The sequence below is a fragment of the Hyperolius riggenbachi genome, chromosome 1, assembly GCF_040937935.1.
Source record: "Hyperolius riggenbachi isolate aHypRig1 chromosome 1, aHypRig1.pri, whole genome shotgun sequence".
NCBI lineage: Eukaryota > Metazoa > Chordata > Amphibia > Anura > Hyperoliidae > Hyperolius > Hyperolius riggenbachi.
The window spans coordinates 245,690,511-245,710,284 of NC_090646.1; the positions used below are offsets into that span (position 1 = coordinate 245,690,511).

The 19,774-nt window shown below is 40.1% G+C and overlaps 1 protein-coding gene across 7 annotated transcripts in view; it reads right to left on the reverse strand.

The window, feature by feature from the left end:
• BMPR1B (bone morphogenetic protein receptor type 1B) overlaps positions 1 to 19,774 on the reverse strand; it is a 664,739-nt gene that overhangs the window by 164,248 nt on the left and 480,717 nt on the right. For 6 of the 7 annotated variants that reach the window (XM_068232346.1, XM_068232364.1, XM_068232337.1 and 3 more), the window contains one exon: positions 8,721 to 8,927. The exons of the other annotated variant lie outside the window; for it this stretch is intronic. In XM_068232346.1, the coding sequence (XP_068088447.1) occupies positions 8,721 to 8,927 (207 nt within the window). The remainder of the gene's footprint in view (positions 1 to 8,720; positions 8,928 to 19,774) is intronic. 7 annotated transcript variants of the gene reach the window in all.

Here is a 19,774-nt window from a genome sequence, read left to right on the forward strand (position 1 = left end):
TGTGTGCTGTGCAAATAATACAACTCATGTTGCCTAGGTAACATGCATGTTGCTAGTGTAGCATGCATTACGCAAGTAGCATAATGTGCTAGCAACACACACGTTACCTAGGTAGCAGAGGTTACGCTATTTACGCAACACATGCCACACAACTGGCGTGACTACCTGTAAAACTGCTATGCACTCTCTGCACATGACAATTTTACCAGAGTTTTCTGAATATAAACTTATGTGTCTATATGAAGAGGTGGAATTTAGTAGGTTATAGGTTACAGGAAGAAGGTGTGAAAAGTTTTAAGACCTCAGCTCTGCTAACACATAGTAATAAGAAGGAAAAGTCTTAAGTCTCTATAGAAAAATGCACAACAGTAACAAGCAAGAGAGTGCATACTCAATACAACAATCAATCAAGCCAGCACCTATTCAGGAGGAGACTTTGGGCAAGACTACCTAACACTGCTACTGCCCATAGAGTGCATTCTAGTGGCTGCAGCTCTGGCGCTTTGAGTCGGCCAGGAGAAAAAACACATAAATGTTATTTGTCTTGTCTGGTGGTGTGACTGTATGGATGATCCAGCTGATAGGCTTTGTCCCACTGTGATGGGGGATTTCGCATTTAAGGAAGCCACTGCAGAACCCTTCCTCCAGGGCTGCTTAATCACTGCAGTGAGTACATGCTAGGAGGTGGCTCAGCAGGTGCCAGAGCCAGCCAGTGCAGGGAGGTAAAAAAAAGTGACACCAGCAGAGTGGTGGTGATTAGGGTAATTAATGAAGCTTTAATGTTGCAAAGCAATGTGCAAGGGAATGACACCCTTGCTTTCTCAGGCAAACTGTGTCACTAATTATAGATGAAACCTGTGTCTGTAGGACATATAGTTTTCCCAAAAAACAAAGCTTACCAGTTCTTTTCATTAGTGGGAAATCTGTCACCCCTTGTTTAAATTTTATGTATCCCTTTATATTGTCCAGCACTGCATAATATGTTGGCGCTTTATACATACAATAAATAATAATAATAGAATGGGCAGACAGGCAAAAAAATACATAGTTCTATCTCCTTTCTGCTGCCTTTGCCTTAGTTTCCCAATGAAACCAATGGCACAGTTTACAGAGAAAAGGGGTTGAGAAGTGCTTCATTTCTGATATTCATTTAACTCTCTAGTGCAATAGATCCCGAGTGCAAAGCCATTTTCAGCTAGCACAACCATTTAAACTACTTAGGTAGTTTTTAAGAGGTCCAATGCAGGGATGAACATGAGGAGATGCCATAGTCTATATCAAACTGATCTTGAATTAAGATACTCGCCCAGAGACAACATAAACTATTCTAGCAAAGGATATTGGGCTACCAGTGCCATGAAATATATATAGGTACAAATATAGGTACAAATGAAATTGGAGTAAAATAGAGCAGTTGCTCAGAGCAGTAAATTGAAATCCTTGTTTAACCCCACGCCTGAAACTTGACAAGTTGCTATAGGTAAAGCCAACATTTTCTTTTCAACTTTACTTTCACCTTTCATTGTACAAAATGTTGTGCTTACTTTTTTTCCACTTTTATTTCTTGTCACATAACTAAAGTTGGGGAATGCTGGTAAAACTAAACATGGTGGTCATACTGCATTTTTATCCACTTTTAAAGACATTTAAACTATGCAGCTTTTTCTGAGTAATTTTTAGCTTTGCAAATAAAAATTGATATCATATTGACAGACAATCCATCTGCAGAAAAGCTTACAGAATGTCATCAAAGTCAATCGGAGCAAGGACTTTGCAGTTATAATAGGGACATACCTTATGCAAACTACTGACTATCATCACATGTGCTGCAGTACCACTGACAAAACCCAGCTGTATGTGCAAAATCCATCCACAGTGATGAACTGTGTTTAGAGGAGGAACTGGAGAGTGATGACAAACATACATAACTGACGTGGTTCTGCCAATCATATCATGCTGTGGTTACATCAATGAATAGCTAGAATCACTTCACTGGAGCTGGAATGTACTTTTCAGGTGTAAAATATTTGTTTCAAGACAACACTTCTTATGTTTTCTCAAAGCAACCTTCACTAAGTTAATCTTACTGCAAAAGAAAGCAAATAAGTTGCTGTCACATCATTGCTGTCTTACTTCCTATTCACATCTGAGAATCACGTTGTCAGTGAATATACAAACTATAAGTCTAGTTAAAGAAGCACAGTAATGACATATAGTAGAATGCAGGAAATTATTCAGGATACCCACTTTTATGGCAATTGTTCTGGTTTCAGCATCAGAAACACTACTAATATCTATATATTGATGTATATTGAATGTAGCCCCACCCTCCCAGTAATGTTTAGCCTAGGCTGTTTAGCTATGTGGAATTCTCTTCCCCAGAGCATTCTGGGAAACCATGTATATTTTGTACTGGTTTCGGAACTCTCCATAAACATTCTGCAGGTAGAGATCACCTGACAGGACTAAAGATGTCACCACCAGTGATAGATTTCAGAATGTAAATCAGGGAGAGGAAAGATTTTACAAAAAGTGGCAAACACCGCCTAAATCATTTATAAATGAATATTGAAAGAAAAAGCAACTTTATTCATTACGTTATTTTCACTACAGTTCCTCTTTAAGATAGTTGTACATGACAAAGCATATAATTAGCTTCAGCACAGTATAAAATGTAATTACTGTAGTTCAACATTATAGATGCTGGTTTACAAAAACTAAAACAATGTAAACTGTAACTGCCCAGTGCAACTAATCAGACTTTAAAGGGATATTGTAGGGGGTAGGGAAAAAATGAGTTGAAGTTACCCGGTGCTAGTAATGGTCCCCCACAGACATCCTGTGCCCGCGCAGCCACTCCCCAATGCTCTGGCCCCGCCTCTATTTCACTTTTGGAATTTCAGACTTTAAAGTCTGAAAACCATTGCGCCTGCGTTGCCGTGTCCTCACTCCCGCTGATGGCACCAGGAGCGTACTGCACATGCCCAGTATGGTCTGTGCCTGCACCGTGCACTCCTGGTGACATCAGGGGAAGCAAGGACACGGCAACGCAGATGCAGTGACTTTCAGACTTTAAAGTCTGAATTTCCAGAAGTGATATAGAGGCGGAGCCGGAGCATCGGTGAGTGGCTGCGCGGGCACAGGATGTCTACGGGGGACCATTAGAAGCCCCGGGTAACTTCAACTCATTTTCCCCCGACCCCCTACAGTATCCCTTTAAGGAGCACTGCAAAACTGCTCAGTAACAGTAAAAATGAAGAGGATGGTATTAAGAATATCCTTTTCTTAATTTCTAATAACATGCATTAATCCTGTTGAAAATATGACCTTGAATCTTACAATTAATAAACTCTGTAGAATTACCACCCTAACCTTACCCAACCAAACTTTAACAACCTGGAAAATGGATAACACTGATTGAGGATAACTGTACTCTAAAGGTGCATATACATCAGGTGAGTTTGGCGGCCGATCGACCAACCAATTCGATTATTATCGATTGTGTCTGCAGTATATGGGCAGCTTCGACGAACAGACAAATTTATCTCTAATCAGAGTCAATTAGAGATAAATTTGTATATTTGTTGAATCTGCCCATAAACTCCTGATGTATGGGCATCTTAACAATAATATTGAAGGATAATTGTACTCTTTCAAATGTAAGCACAGTATTGTATCTGTACCCCGGAGTGCTGTATAAATGCATGTGTCCCAGCTTACCCAAAACCTTTCATATGCAAATTGGCCTGGTGCAGCCTAGTTTTTCATGGTGCACAAAATTAACTTAGAGCTGCTATTTAAGTAACCTATCTCTCTCTCTCTCTCTCTCTCATTATCATATATATATATATGTCATCATTCTGATGAGCATCCTAATGCAAATGAGAGGGAGCAGCAAGTCAGACAGAAGTGGCCCCTACTGCATAACTTTTCTGTGCTTCTGTAGAAGCATTTCCGCTGCATCTGCATTCTGAAGTGTATACTATAAAGACCATCATTTTGCAGGGGGGGGGGGGGGGGGGGGGCAGAGAACGGCGGTGTGGGGACACAGAGGCATGTCATGAGGCAGAGAGCATGCCTCTGTGTCCCATCTGCCCCCCATGGAACTGCCTCGGGTTCTCTTTAAATGTTTATCTTTGTATTTGTCACATGTAATAATGAAATGTACTACTGGATACTTTTGCTGTAATCTCAACAACGCTGTACTTTGTGCAATTCATAAATTAAATCATCTGTTACAAAAAATGTATTTAAAATGAACCTGTCAGCGGTTACACTCCTACCAAACAAGTGCACATTTGATCACCATGATGAAACTGGATGGGAATTAATTCCTTAAAATGTTCAGTTCAATCAATTTTGCCTAAAAAGGTCAAGTGATGTATGGGCAGATAACCATGAGACTGATCTTTCTCTGAATGAATCTGATCATAGAAAGCTCTGTTGGCTGATCTGTTATGTCACACACGTGCCACGTGCTACATGCACCAGCCACGTGGGTGCGAATGGGGAGCCAGGAGCAGATGGACAAGCGATAGAATTTCATGCATGGTACTGGGGTGCACATTAACTTTTGGGGGACAGCAGGCGGGGATTCCGTTGCATCTTTTGGTCATCAAGATAGTGCACGCTATTACCACTGCGGACCCGATCCACCACTTTGGCCCAAGATTTCCAGCTTGCTCGACCGATACATTTGACCGATTTCAGCATTAATTCGGTCAACTCATTGTTCAGGCATGCTTGTTGCGACACCAAGTTTCTTCCACTTCGATACAATAACTGAAACTGGTGCTCGGGCCACAAAATTAATAAATGTATGGACATCTAAAACCTATCGAAAGTATCAAATGGACAGGACTAAAAATATAGGTCAATTGGGGGTGATTGGGGATGGGACAGGTGCTGCAGACGATTGATAGGCCATAGCTTTGCATGGAGCAGTGCAACACTGTGGTTCGATCTATTTTTAATACATTCCCTACTTAAATCTATTTTAAAAAATGATGTGCTGTATGCAGTAGAAAATTATTCCTTCTGAATCAAATCCTTTCTGAAAGTAATTTATTGTTGTGGAAAATTGAGTGGAAATCTATAAGTGTATGGCCAGTTTTAAGCTCATCACAATTTTCCATCAGATCGACCAGTGATCTGATAAGAAATTGTATCGTGCGAAGATGTTCAAATTGTTTCTGATCAATTTTGCTATAGATTTTGCATTGATAAGTACCCAAAATCTATTGCAAAATCTATCGCAATCCGATTGTACCAGTTGGAAATTATCTAATTGATCTATCCAATAGATCCGATCTGATGGGACATTGTACCGTATAGATGAGTCTTTATGCTGGGAATGCACGATGTGTTTTTTCGGTCGATTTTCCGTCCAATCGATTTTTGATTTGTTTTCTGCTCAATTTTGCACTCGATTCTCTTATCTTTTCTTATCTAATTCCATTCACTTTTAAGAGAAATCGATCAGAAAAACGATCGAAAGTAAGATCGGACATGTTGGAAATTATCTATTGAACCATCTATCTGCCGAAAAAACGAATGGTGTATTCCCAGCATTAAACCCTGGTACACACCATGCAATTTCCCGTCAGATAGATGGGCTGAATAGATAATTTCTTACAGGTCCAATCTGATTTGCGATCGTTTTTCTGATCGATTTGCAGAGAAGAGATCAGAAAATCGATCAGAAAATATAAGAAATTATCTATCGACCCATCTATTTGATGGGAAATTATATGGTGTTTACCAGGCATTGCTATCCAGACACACAGCAATGTGGCCAATTAGTCCTGTGCCAATGCAAATAAACAAGAGGCTTTGAGGAACTACTGTGGATCAGAACAGGGTCATGAAGCATTTCTGAAGATATATTGCAACACTTTAAAACACCTGCTATATAATGCAGTTACTGTTTCTTAATATATGATTTACTGCACATTTAAGATGACTAAAAGAGTAAATGTGGGATCATTTAACATGACTTTGACTCATAGATAGTACAGTCCATCACCAATCTAATCACATGTACAGATGGGTAGATCTTATAAACCCAGACCATCTAAACCTAACCTGACTTCCATACTGTTCGTGGACAGTGTGGCTCAGGTATCTCACACCCTGGCAGATGGAGCAATACAATGATCAGGTTTATCATATAGCTTTGAAGCTAGTTTAAATGAGAGAGGGGTGTTTGGTTTGTACCATGTTTGGGGAGACTGTAGCATTAAACTAACCTCATCTAAGCCCCTTCTACAAAGCATTTATGAATATTTTCCACACATTAAAACTCTGACGGAATGCAAAACAAAGGTCTGTATGATGGGCAGAGATTCCCATAGTCATTACGGATGTGTAAAAGCCACACAACACAGCAACAGCCTGAAAGGGGCAAGTGAATGATGAGGCCTGTCTCACATTAAAAGTCATGCAACACTAGAAAGTGAATAACATGATGGATTGTGAATCTGTGATTTAAATGAGTTCAAAACCTCAACATAAGAGGTGAACTTACAATGTTCATGTTGATGAGATGGATTCAGTGAACAGCATGAAGTATCGAAGCTTTCTCTCCAGAGTCATCAATTAGCATATGAACAGTTCTTCTTTTCCACATTACTCTAACATAAGAGAATGTCCTGAGCTGACAATTACCATGATGGTGCATCATTCAGAGGAGTCCTGAACTGGCTTTTTATTGGCCTTTACTGCACTTTACTTTCCAACCCCAATTAATAGCATAAAAATTCCAGAACGCGCCAAAACAATTTGTACAGTTTTGTTTAGTAACATGCTCATTCAACGAAGCAGCAAAAGTAGAAGTAGCTTTCCCTAATTGTGATTTCATTACAGGTATATCACATTCCCTACCTCCCCGAAGCACAGCTGAGATTGCTATAGTGAATTGCATGGGCATGATGCCAAGAGCTTACCGTATTAGGGGGATCAGTAAAATGTAACAATCATCTTAAACCTTTGTGGGTCTCAGCTGTCTTGGTTGGCTGCTACATGCCAGGCAAATGTATTGCATTAGACAGTTTTCACTAAACCTTTTATATGCAGTCCTTAATTCACCAGTCTTTAATTTCATCTATTTGAGTTTTCTGCGTGCCAAACTGTTACTTTTCCTGTTTATTTCCAATCTGGCAGTGGCCGCAAAATCATGTATATATGAACCCCACCATTGTTAGCCGCTTGCTTACACTTTTGTATTGTGTGCTATAATAACGGAATGTAAGTAACTTTTTGCAATAAAAAACAAACCAATAAGCCTCAGAAATTCCTATTTTTAATTTCAGAATATTTTGTATCCAAACATAAATGTGGCAAAGAAGGGTCAACAATTTACTGGATAACTATTTCCATTCTTTCTTGCTTTTGTTAACTAATGGAAAGTTCTAACATTGGGATTTGATGAATGGCTACAATGGCTGATGGATACAGATACTGCCATCGGGAAATACTTTCGGCACAAATTAGAAACATCCAACCCATCCCATAGGTTTGAATTTTTCATTTTGGTACATCAACAAGTCACTGCATACTTTTACAATGATACAGTACTAACATTAAACATCTTTACCTACCTTGTTGTGACTTGAAATGCAAGTTCACAAGTATTGTTTATCACTTTAACAGCTATAACTAACTATACACCCCAAAGTTTCTACTATTGCTTCTGCACTGCTATATGTTACTAACAGAATTAAAAATAGGTAGTCTGTAACTCTGTTTAATAAACATAGTCCAGTCCTTACCAATCTATGTATATGTATTTTTTAATCTATTTTTCAGATGTTTTACTTGTCATTCTCTAACTTTTACCAGGGATCCATTGCTGGATTTAAAAACAAACTGTATTTTAAACGCATTTGTGATAAGTAGTGTGAATATTGCTACTATTTTTGCCATTAAAGTTTGTTATCATATAGCTAAAACATGAACGTAATAGATGACTCATAAAGTGGTTATCTTGTATTTACTCTGCCATAGGACAAATAAGTGAGGTGAAATGGTTTCCCCTAAGTGTTAATGCTGCAGCACTTGTAGGGCTCAGTGTGGCTTTCAGAGGAGAGAATGAACATTTTATTCCGTGAAGCAACCCTGCATAGCTTGTCCAGACACACTCATTCATGGCATAAAGAAATCTTTACACTGGAGACAGAAGTAAAACTTGCAAAGTGACATGAATTATTATCCCTCTGACATGTGAAGAGTACACAAGCAGAAAGGTCAGAAGGTAACCTTACAAAAGCCAGGGTTCAGGAGAATAATCTGAAATCTGCTGCACGCACAATAAGCAGTTTGTAAATATAAGCAGCCAGAAGCATTGCATTACTGGCAATGTACATTCTTCCACAGCCAAGGGAAGATCTGCTTTCCCAAACATCAAATAAATATGCAATATGTTTTGAATTATGGCACACAGTGTCACAGGGAAGGTGCATGCTGTTTAAGCAACCATATACAACAGCTAAACATGACTTCACATGAATTGACGTAAAGCTAACGTGAAAGCAATACAAGATAAGACTGTTTGTCACTGCTAAATCCTTCTAACAGAATCCAGAGCTTCCCTCTATGGAAGTAACGAGTCTGCCTACGAATGCATGTTTTTTAAGTCTAGTATAGTAAAAGTTGTGCCCTGTTCTATCGCCTTATTCAGTGACAGCACTGATGCATTGAGATACAAGTAACTGGATTCTTACCTCTGGTATGCAGAGACAGAAGCATTATCAAAGAAACATGCAGCTGCCAGCTTGGATCCTCAAACCAGCCCATTCCCAGTGCAGAAGTGCTGCAGACTTGATGCTTAATCCTGGAGTACGTCGTCAGAGTCCAGTCAGTCTCTCTGTTTTTCTTAGTCCCAAAGTCCCAACAAGAGCTCAGATCCTTAGAAAACTCTGCTGGGGAGCCTGTGAGGAGAATGTGAAAGGCAAGCTTGTTACAAGCAAGTTCTGTCACCACATAGAGCTCAACTGATCACCTCGTGGGGGAACACAACAAAGAAATCCCAAGCCAGACTTCATTGCTAAAAACAGAAGCTGTGATTGACTGCCTAGATGAGAGTTTGTGTACACTTCCTTGCCTTATCTTGACAAAAGCTGTTAACCCTTCAGCACTGCACAAACTGCACTCCCCTACACGTTTCATATCAAGTTGAAGTTGATTCTCTTCCCAGAGCTTGTAAAACTCTGATCACATTTTTTTTATGAGATGTTGCATTTAGTCATGTAATTGGTAGCTAAGTAATAATGAATGCAATAAATGAGCATCTATACAGCTTCAATTAAAGTACTTAGCGCATTTCACAGCATATGCAAACTAATTTCATGTAGCAGTTGCCCTTGATTTAAACATTAAAGATGTTATTGATATGTAAAAGAAGCTGTTTGCCTTAGTGATTGAAGGAAGAAAATATTTTGGAAAAGTTGTTGCACTCTTTAACTTTCTTACTAGATTCAATAATTAGGAACATTGATTTACTTATTCAGCCTTTTATAGTTATGGAAGTAGAAGGATGCTTATGTACTATCTCTTTATTTAGCACCTGGAATCTAACCTATACACTCAGAATGGAAAATAGGACCTATTTATATGATAAAATATAAAAGAAAATAGCTAAATCTGTAAACTATAAACAATAGCAATGGTCTAGTATTTTTACTTTTTATTTCAATACCATTCTGTATTGAACTTTGACTATATTTTAAAGTCAAAAATTAAGCTTAAAAATAATTTTGAGTATGAGGAAATAATAAAATCATAGGTTTTCAGTACATCCCAATTTACTGTCAACACAATGACCCCATCCTCTTGTATGCTCAGCCCTATTGGTATTGATAAATGGTTCTGATCCAGTTCTTTATCATGCCTGAAGAAGAAACTTATGTTTCGAAACCTTGCAAAGATATCTTGTACAGTTCATCGTTAAAGGTATTAACTGAACAACTTCTGTAGGGCCCATTCACACTAGGGTGATTAGCAGGCAATTCCCGCTAATTGCCAAAGCGCTAGCGCTTTCTAAAGCAATAGCGCAATACTAACTTACTGGCATTGACCTCACTGCCGGAATTTCTGCCTATCGCGGGCGATTAGCGGCCACCCCAAAACGAGGTGCATGCAGCATTTACCGCAATTCTAGAATAATTGTAATACAGTACTTAAAAAACGTTGATCACGATCTCTCAAAAATCATGAGAGTGTAAAGTGATTTTACCACGTTAATCGCAGTAAAATCACCCATGCAAAATGATAGCGCTAAGCGCTAGCATTTTGTGTTTGCAAGTGTGAATGGGCCCATAATATGTCTTTGGATTGACTGCAATAGGAGCATTCAACAGACTACTTTAAAGCCTTGTACACACGTTAGATAAAAGTCATTTGAAACAGAGAGCGAACAATAGATTTAGCCATTTCGGAAAACAAAAAAAATATAGCTGAAGGACAATCACGAGTATTCTGCCTGGTGCAACTGACAGATGAATTCAGACAACTATTGGGCAAATATTGTGCAGTTGGCCAGTGAATACAAGTCATTCCAGAGCATGCACTCATGCAGTGTGAAATGTCACTTCAGCTTGCGCACACAGTTTTTGAATGGCATAATCATTTGGAATATCGGTGTGTGAGCAATGTAATTTAAACTTCGGTACTTTCTTTTCTTTTTGCTGGGTATTGTCATTTGAGCGATGCTGCTCGCTTGTGGTCATGGACTTTTATCTGGATATAAGTGGGATTATGGGAATGCTAGTTAGAGACAAAGCTACACATATCCCTGGGGGTACTCGGGTTGGTTTTAGGGAGTACTTCAACTTATCACAGTCAATGTTGACAATGAGTTTTGGGGTTTACAAAGTAGTCAAATGTAAATAAGCCAGAATGAAGGTGTGTACACACCTTTGATGGATGTCACTGGTCAGGGATCGGGACCTGATTCCTATGGGCGACATCACTGGGCCAGGCTGCACAGATGCGAGTTGTGCTGCTATGCAGGGAGGCAGAGGGACAAAGGAGCAGCGTGGGAGTGACATAGCCAATGGGATTGGTCGTGATGGGAAAAACATGTATGCATAAATATTGAATTCTAACTATTTTCTCCAGTAGGGGTACTTTAAAAAAAAAGTTCATGTTGTAATGAGTTTGAGAAACACTGCTTTACATCACATGACCCTTGAGAAGTTCTATGTCACATCATTTACAAGTCTTCCATTTTAGTAGGGTGAAAGGAGGAAGAAAGCTGTGAAAGGTTCCAAGTACATTAATAGCTGTGTCTAAATTAATACAAATCCAAGTTCTGACACTAATCAGGCCCAGTACACATTTATGAAAAAGGAAAAACAACATGATGCATAGAATAAATAAACAAATCACACACAGTATTCAGAAATACAGGGTTTGTACCACAATAAAGAAAGTACGTTTACAGTAGTAGCATAAAAAATGCACCTTAGAGACAATTCTACAAAATTATTCACTAACAAAGTAATAAAAGATAAACAAAGATTCATTAATGTGCACTTAACTTTAATACCCAAAGAAAACTGGTATATTTCAAGGACATGACAGCCATTAAAAGAAAAAGTTATGCAGTTACAGGAATACCAGTTGGAAATTGTACAGTTTGTACAATAGTTACTAGTTAATAAAATAATGCTTTAGATAATAACGATTACTGGTTTAGTAATACTTAGAAATCAACTTCAAAAAAACCACAATCTCTATTTTCAGCATTTTTAATATACAAGTGTTACAGAGTAAGAGTTGTTTTTTTCCCCTCCTCTATAAAATGGTAAAAACTGTGAAACTGTGTGCAGATATAAACCCCTTGCCAGCTCCATGTGTGTGGCCAATGTCCTGAGCATGTGGTTGCTTGGTCATAAATGATGATATATGGCCAACTTTCTGTTAAAATATACATTTATGATTCCATGTTGAAAAAAAATGTTTAAAAAAGAAGAAAGTTATCCAAAGACACCAATTGAAAGTAATAGTATTCTACTTTAGTAAACTGAAATCTGATAGAATGCATAGTTTGCAGTACTTTCACATCATTTCTGCTTTTTGTAATATACTACAATATTATTTCACAGACGTTCCTCTTCGCTAGACTTGATACATTAGTTGCAAATCTAACAGTTTAACCACTTGCCGACCGCGCACTCATAACGCGCGTCGGCAAAGTGGCAGCTGCAGGACCAGCGACGCAGTTCTGCGTCGCCGGCTGCAGGCTAATTAAGCGGCTGCTTCCTGCTTCCTGTCAATTCACGGCGGGGGGCTCCGGCGGCCCGCAGGCTAAATGTAAACACAAGCGGAAATAATCCGCTTTGTTTACATTCGTACAACGCTGCTAACAGTAGCAGCGTTGTACCAGATCAGCGATCCCCGGCCAATCAGCGGCCGGGGATCGCTGTCACATGACAGGCAGGAGCCTGTTAGAGGCTGCACAGGACAGATCCGTTCCTGTGCAGCCTCTGATCTCCGGGGAAGGGAGGTATGAGAGGGAGGGGGGAATGTCGCCGTGGAGGGGGGCTTTGAGGTGCCCTCCCCCCCCCCCCCGCAAACCTCAGGCAGGCAGGAGCGATCAGACCCCCCTGCACATCATCCCCATAGGGGGGAAAAAAGGGGGGCGATCTGGTCGCTCTGCCTGCTACCTGATCTGTGCTGGGGGCTGCAGAGCCCACCCAGCACAGATCACAGAATACAGCGCTGGTCCTTAAGGGGTGGTAAAGCGTGGGTCCTCAAGTGGTTAAAGCACAAATACATTCAAAGAAAGCAGCTCAGCATGTAGCAGAGTCACGCATGTATCAGGTTTAGCTCTGTTTTAACCACTTCAGGACCACAGGCTTTACCCACCTAAAGACCAGGCTATTTTTCACAAAAATGGCCACTGCAGCTTTAAAGGGCTCACTGCAGGGCTGCACAACTCAGCACAAAAGTGATCCCCCCCCTTTTCTCCCCACCAACAGAGCTCTCTGTTGGTGGGGTCTGATTGCTCCCCCAATGTTTTTTTTTTTTTTTACAAATATTTATTTATTTATTTTTGTAATATTTTTCCCCCTCTTCCCCCCTCCCTCCCTCCCTCCACCAGCCAATCAGCTCAATTGGCTGTGATAGCGGATCACTATTGTCCCTCTGGGGTGGACAGCCAAGTGACACGGCTGTCCCCTGTACAGCACTGCCTTAGATCGCAGCACTGTACATACTAAATAGATGGCAGTTTCACCGTCTAACAGTCGCCGCAGGGGGACTGAAGAGGCGTGCACGCGATCTCCTGCAAAAGCCAGCTCCAGGACTTTACGCTGATCAGCGTTAGGCGGTCCTGGGGCTGCCACGCCCATCCTAGAGTGGTTAATACTGGCATGTAATTGATTGTTTTACATTAAAGGATACCCGAACTGACATGTGACATGATGAGATAGACATGTACATGTACAGTGCCTAGCACACAAATAACTATGCTGTGTTCCTTTTTTTCTTTCTCTGCCTGAAAGAGTTAAATATCCGGTATGTAAGTGGCTGACTCAGTCCTGACTCAGACAGGAAGTGACTACAGCGTGACCCTCACTGATAAGAAATTGCCCTTTTTACCTCTTTCTTGCTCTCAGAAGCCATTTTCTGCTAGGAAAGTGTTTTATAGTTGGAATTTCTTATCAGTAAGGGTCACACTGTAGTCACTTCCTGTCTGAGTCAGGACTGAGTCATCCACTTACATACCTGATATTTAACTCTTTCAGGACTGAGTCAGCCACTTACATACCTGATATTTAGCTCTTTCAGGCAGAGAAAGAAAAAAGGAACAAAGCATAGTTATTTGTGTGCTAGCCACTGTACATACACATGTCTATCTCATCATGTCACATGTCAGTTTGGGTATCCTTTAAGAAATGAAATAGGTCACCACTAGTCCATACTTAGTGTGGGGTGAGGCTCTGATAACATTTTCATATGGATGATAAGGGGTGCAGAAAAGTCAGAAAACATATAGAAACAATCCTACCTAATAAAACCTAACTGTCCCTGTGGCATCCTGTCCCTGTGTCCGTGCATTTGTGCTACTACGCATGTGCTGCACAGACAGCCGTTACTTGGGAGAGGAGGGCGGGGCCAGGGAGCCGGGCGGGTGTGTGCACGGCAGACGGGTGCACGACTGCATGCGGCTGACGCATGCATGTGCACTAAAATGTGGTGGTGTCACAGAGACATGAATGAGCTAAGGTCAACTAGTAGAGAATATTTTAGCAGTACAGAATATTTTTAGTAAAGTATTTTTTTTAAGCAGGGATCAGCACACACTACAGCTAGTTCACTATCAATATAAGGACAGAGATAGTGTAAATACCGAATATGACTTGCCAGCATTATAGAATGAGAGTTTTATCAGTAAGGTCTTATTTCCATTGGATGCGGTGTCTACTTCCAAATCGGTTGCGATATCCATGCTGCTGGATAGCTACAGCTGAATTGCTATAGCCGTACCATGCACAGGTATAGGGACTTTGATGCGTGAAACGAAAAACTGTTGCATGCCATCTGTGTGACTCCGATGCAGGTAAAAGCTGCATATTCTGCTGAAGTGGAAACAGTTCCTAATACTACTATATTGCATAAGTGATAAAGACTGCTTTTGAATTAATTTTTAATATACTTAAAGCAAACCTGAACAGAACATTAACTTATGAGAAAAGGTATTTTATCTTTAGTACTAATGGTAAATTGAGTCTAATTTTTTTTCTTAAAAACTTTAAACATCAGCTATGAAAGTCTGATGTAAACTTGCTTTATTTAGCTGTAAAACCAAATAACAGATGTTTAAACTTTACAGTCCTATCTTCTTATCAGCAGTGTTTTTTTCAGGAGAGCCACTGTTGCATGCTACTGCTGCTTTTTAAAGAGAACCCGAGGTGGCTTTGTATAACGTTAGTGGGGCACAGAGGCTGGTTGGGCACACTAACACCAGCCTCTGTTGCCCCATGGTGTGTGTCAAAGACCCCCCTGCTCGCCGCTATCCTTCCCGCAGTGCTGGCGACACGCAGCGCGTCGCCAGCACAATGTTTACCCTAGCGCTGTCTGTCAGCGCCGCTCCCCCGCCTCCTCCGCATCGCCGCTACCCGCCCTCGTCCCTTCCCTCCAATCAGCGTGAGGGAAGGGACGAGGGCGGGTAGCGGCGATGCGGAGGAGGCGGCGGAGCGGCGCTGACAGACAGCGCTAGGGTAAACATTGTGCTGGCGACACGCTGCGTGTCGCCAGCATTGCGGGGGTATAGCGGCGAGCAGGGGGGTCTTTGACACACACCATGGGGCAACAGAGGCTGGTGTTAGTGTGCCCAACCAGCCTCTGTGCCCCACTAACGTTATACAAAGCCACCTCGGGTTCTCTTTAAAACTTCCTATGCAAGTTATTAATAAGACTATTCCACTATCTACCCATGATTATCTCATCAGGGGTTGATGCACTAACTTGCGGTAATATTGTTGTGCACAGACAGAGCATGACAATATTACCATTACAACCCGCAATGTGAAACTCGAGTTATACTATCAGCATGACCCACGGTACTCAAATAGCATAGATCTTGCTACTGTAACGAGCATTACTAATGAGTGCTACCATTAGAAATGGTCATTACCATAGCAACATTTGCACTATTTGAGTACCACGGGTCGCACTAATAGCGTAACTTGTGGTATACACTGTCTGTAGTAATGGTAATATAGTAGCAGAAGAAGAGAATCCAGGCACCAGCTGAGCAGCAGATCATCCCTTTACTGCATCCCCCAAGACATACAGACACTGGCAGGCCACTGTTTTTCTGCATGTGTCTGTATGTCTTGGGTCATGCAATAAAGAGGTGATCTGCTACTCAGCTGGTACCTGGATTCTCTCCTTCTGCTGCTATATTTGGACTTGTATGGTTGTCCAGAGGCACAGTGAGTCACATAACCCCCCATTGGTTGCCAAATTGCCATCTAGTGCCGACCTAGTTCTCTATTATTTTTTAAGTAATGGTAATATTGTAGTGCACTGTCTGTGGGCAGCAATATTACCACAAGTTAGCACATCAGGCCCCATGTCATGTGTCACTCCAGATATGCTTTAAATAAAAGCATGCTAACATTGCAAGTTAGAGGACACGGGCGTGCAGGCGCAGTGGTTTTCTGACTTTAAAGTCAGAAATTCCAGAAGTGAACTGGAGGCGGGGCCGGAGCATCGGCGAGTGGCTGCGCCAACACAGGATGTCTGCGGGGGACCATTAGAAGCCCCGGGTAAGTTCATCTCATTTTCCCCCGACCCCCCTACAGTATCCCTTTAAATAAGAAAAATCAGGAATCAGGATTACACACACATATTATAAATACAAGAAGTTTTAAACCAGGATAATAATAATAATAATAATAATCCGAACATTTGTATAGCGCTTTTCTCCTGTCGGACTCAAAGCGCTCAAGAGCTGCAGCCACTGGGACGTGCTCAAGAGGCCACCCTGCAGTGTTAGGGAATCTTGCCTTGAACTCCTTACTGAATAGGTACTTGACCTAGCCAGGATTCGAACCCTGGTCTCCCATGTCAAAGGCAGAGCCCTTAACCAGTACACTTTCCAGCCACTAGTAACTGTAACTGTAACTGTGGATGATACCAACTCACCCCAAGGAAAGTGCCCATCAGTGTACATGAGCCAGTCACTGCCCATCCACGACTGCACGCACAGACACATGCTGCACATGTGCACTATGAACCATGCTGACATGGACACAGAGACACAGGTGGATGCAGGGATAAGGGACATTTCCCAGAGAGAGCTAGGCATACAAACTAACTGTTTACAGCCAGGCAAAGAGTGTCAAAGTGCATGTAATTATATTTTTAGGATTTGCAGAAAGCAATATGGCAACCCTCATAAAGCTGAGAGTGCAGCACTGCCCAGTAAGCTGAAATGGCAATGTGCATTAGTAAAACAATATTATTTAGATATACATGGCAGAGCTGTGATCAAGCAAACAACATTTAGTTTTTCATTTTGCTTTAATTATCTGGCTCAGAAATACATTTTTTATATGTTTAGGCATTTACCATACTCAAAACTTTATTGTGCTTTAACTAGCATACTAGCGGTTATCAGCAATCCTTTAAGCTGCTCAGAGCATGCAGAGAATGATTTGTGCACTGGCTTCCTGGGTATGACTGTCACTGTTGAACTGTGCTGAGGCCTAGATTACATGTGATAAGGGCTGACCCTATTTGAGTATTCACACATTATGCACTCATAAAGAGCAAGCTGGACACAAAAGTGCTTCAGATGTTCAGAACATCAATCAAGAGCTCAGCATGGAGGCTGCCAAACTTTGCTTCCATTTAGCTCTGAAGAGGAAAAGGGGTCTAGGCAGACTTAATAAAGTTTAAAGCTGTGTCACAGGCTGTTCTCCTCTATTGTCTGCCTCCAAATCTGCTTTTTCACAAATTCTGCTACAGCTACCAGGAAAAAACAATAGCTTTTTAAGCAAATTCCAGAGTAGAAAAACAAAAGCTCTAGTAAGACAAAAATGAGCTCCTCATTGTTGGGATGATTTGCATGGTTTGATTTGCTAATTTTAGAAGAGAGAAAGACTGGGCAAGTTTTATATCAAACTGTGCTGCTGTAAAAGTAGGCAGGGGGGCAGGCAGTGCTTTGTTATGGTGTTTGACATCACAGGTGTCAGGCCAGGGCATTCATAATGCGACTGTGTGCAGTAACTGTGCTACTGAATAGGAGGTTACAAGTGTAAAATACTACTTTCTTATTAAAGGGGTTAACACAGTCACAGTTAAATATAAGTATAGCATAAAGACAAAACAAAATACAAATAAACAAATAAATCAATAATTAAAAAAAAAAAAAAAACCTTTAACCTCTTAATGAATACTGAATAGGGTATGCTATTCCTTTCTGGATAAAGCAACATTTTCCATTTTGAAAAATGTAGCTTAAACTCATTATTACTTTTTAACTGTAGTCATTATTATTATTATTATTTAGTATTTATATAGTGCCACATCTTCTGCGGCACTTTACAGAGTATACAGTATATAGTCTTATCAATAACTGTCCCTCAGAGGGCCTACAATCTAATCCCTACCATAGTTTCACTAGTTGTATTCTTTCTTTGAGGGGAGAGCTATGGCATACTTTGGTATGCACATGTTAAAATCCTTTAATGCCAATTCAGTATTTAGGGAAAAAAACAGATACATCATCAATTTTCTTCACTCTTTTATGTCAGTTATGCTGGGAATACACCATGAGATTTTGTGGCAGATAGATGGATCGATAATTTCCGACAGGTCCCATCTTATTTTGAATAATTTTTCTGATCGATTTTCTCATAGTAGTGAATGGAAATCGATTGGCAAAACGATCGGAAAATCGATCGGACAGTAAATCTGCTGAAAAATCTCATTGTGTATTCCCAGCATTATAGTTATTGCTCAGAAACAGCTATTACAATGATCTTTTGTGTCTGTATATCTATTCATGTATGTATTTTTCTTACAGCTTAGTTTTATAACACAGTCTCAGAATAAGCTGAACTAAGATTTATCAGCACAGATAAATGCATTTGTATGTGTGGGATTGATAGTAAACAAAGCACTATAAATTCTGGATGAATTTGATTTAAAATAATAGTAGAAACTCCTTCATTCATCTACAAATAATAATTATTATTTTTTTACGTATGGTTTTACTGTAAAATATTCCTTTATATATTTACTTATTTTAACTGTAAGGCCCTTTCCCACTTGAGTGCACAAAGTCGTTTGTTACGAATACACATGCCCAACTATCCTCCAACAGACCAAATTTGGACAATATTTGGCCAGAAAAGTTGCATGAGTATATAAGCCTTTAGAAAGTTGCACAGTGACAAGGCACTATACCAAACACTGCTTTTTCACATATACTAGCAAATAAACATAGCTAGGTAAACAAACAAAAGAAAGTGTAGTATTAACCACTTCACCACTGAGGGGTTTTACCTACTGACCACCAGAGCAATTTTCACCTTTCAGCGCTCCTTCCATTCATTCGTCTATAACTTTATCATTACTTATCGCAATGAAATGAACTATATCTTGTTTTTTCCGCCACCAATTAGGCTTTCTTTAGGTGGGACATTATGCCAAGAATTATTTTTTTCTAAATGTGTTTTAATGGGAAAATAGGAAAAATGTGGGGAAAAAAAAAAATATTTTTCAGTTTTCGGCCATTATAGTTTTTAAATAATGCATGCTACTGTAATTAAAACCCATGAAATTTATGTGCCCTTTTGTCCCGGTTATAAAACCGTTTAAATTATGTCCCTATCACAATGTTTGGCGCCAATATTTCATTTGGAAATAAAGGTGCATTTTTTTCAGTTTTGCGTCCATCCCTAATTACAAGCCCATAGTTTATAAAGTAACAGTGTTATACCCTCTTGACTTAAATATTTAAAAAGTTCAGTCCCTAAGGTAACTAATTATGTATTTTTTTTAATTGTAAATTTTTGAATTTTTTTTTAATTACAAAAAAAAAAAAATGGGGAGTGTGGGAGGTAATGAGTTAATTTTTTGTGTAAAAGTCATTTATTTGTATGTGAAAAATGTGTAGGGTGTAGTTTACTATTTGGCCACAAGATGGCCACAGTAACTTTTTGCTTTATTGCGACCTCCAAGCCTCCTTCCGGAAGCTTGGAGGAAGAATAAGGAGGCTGGACACGTGAGTTTCTTCTCACAATGATCGCGCTGC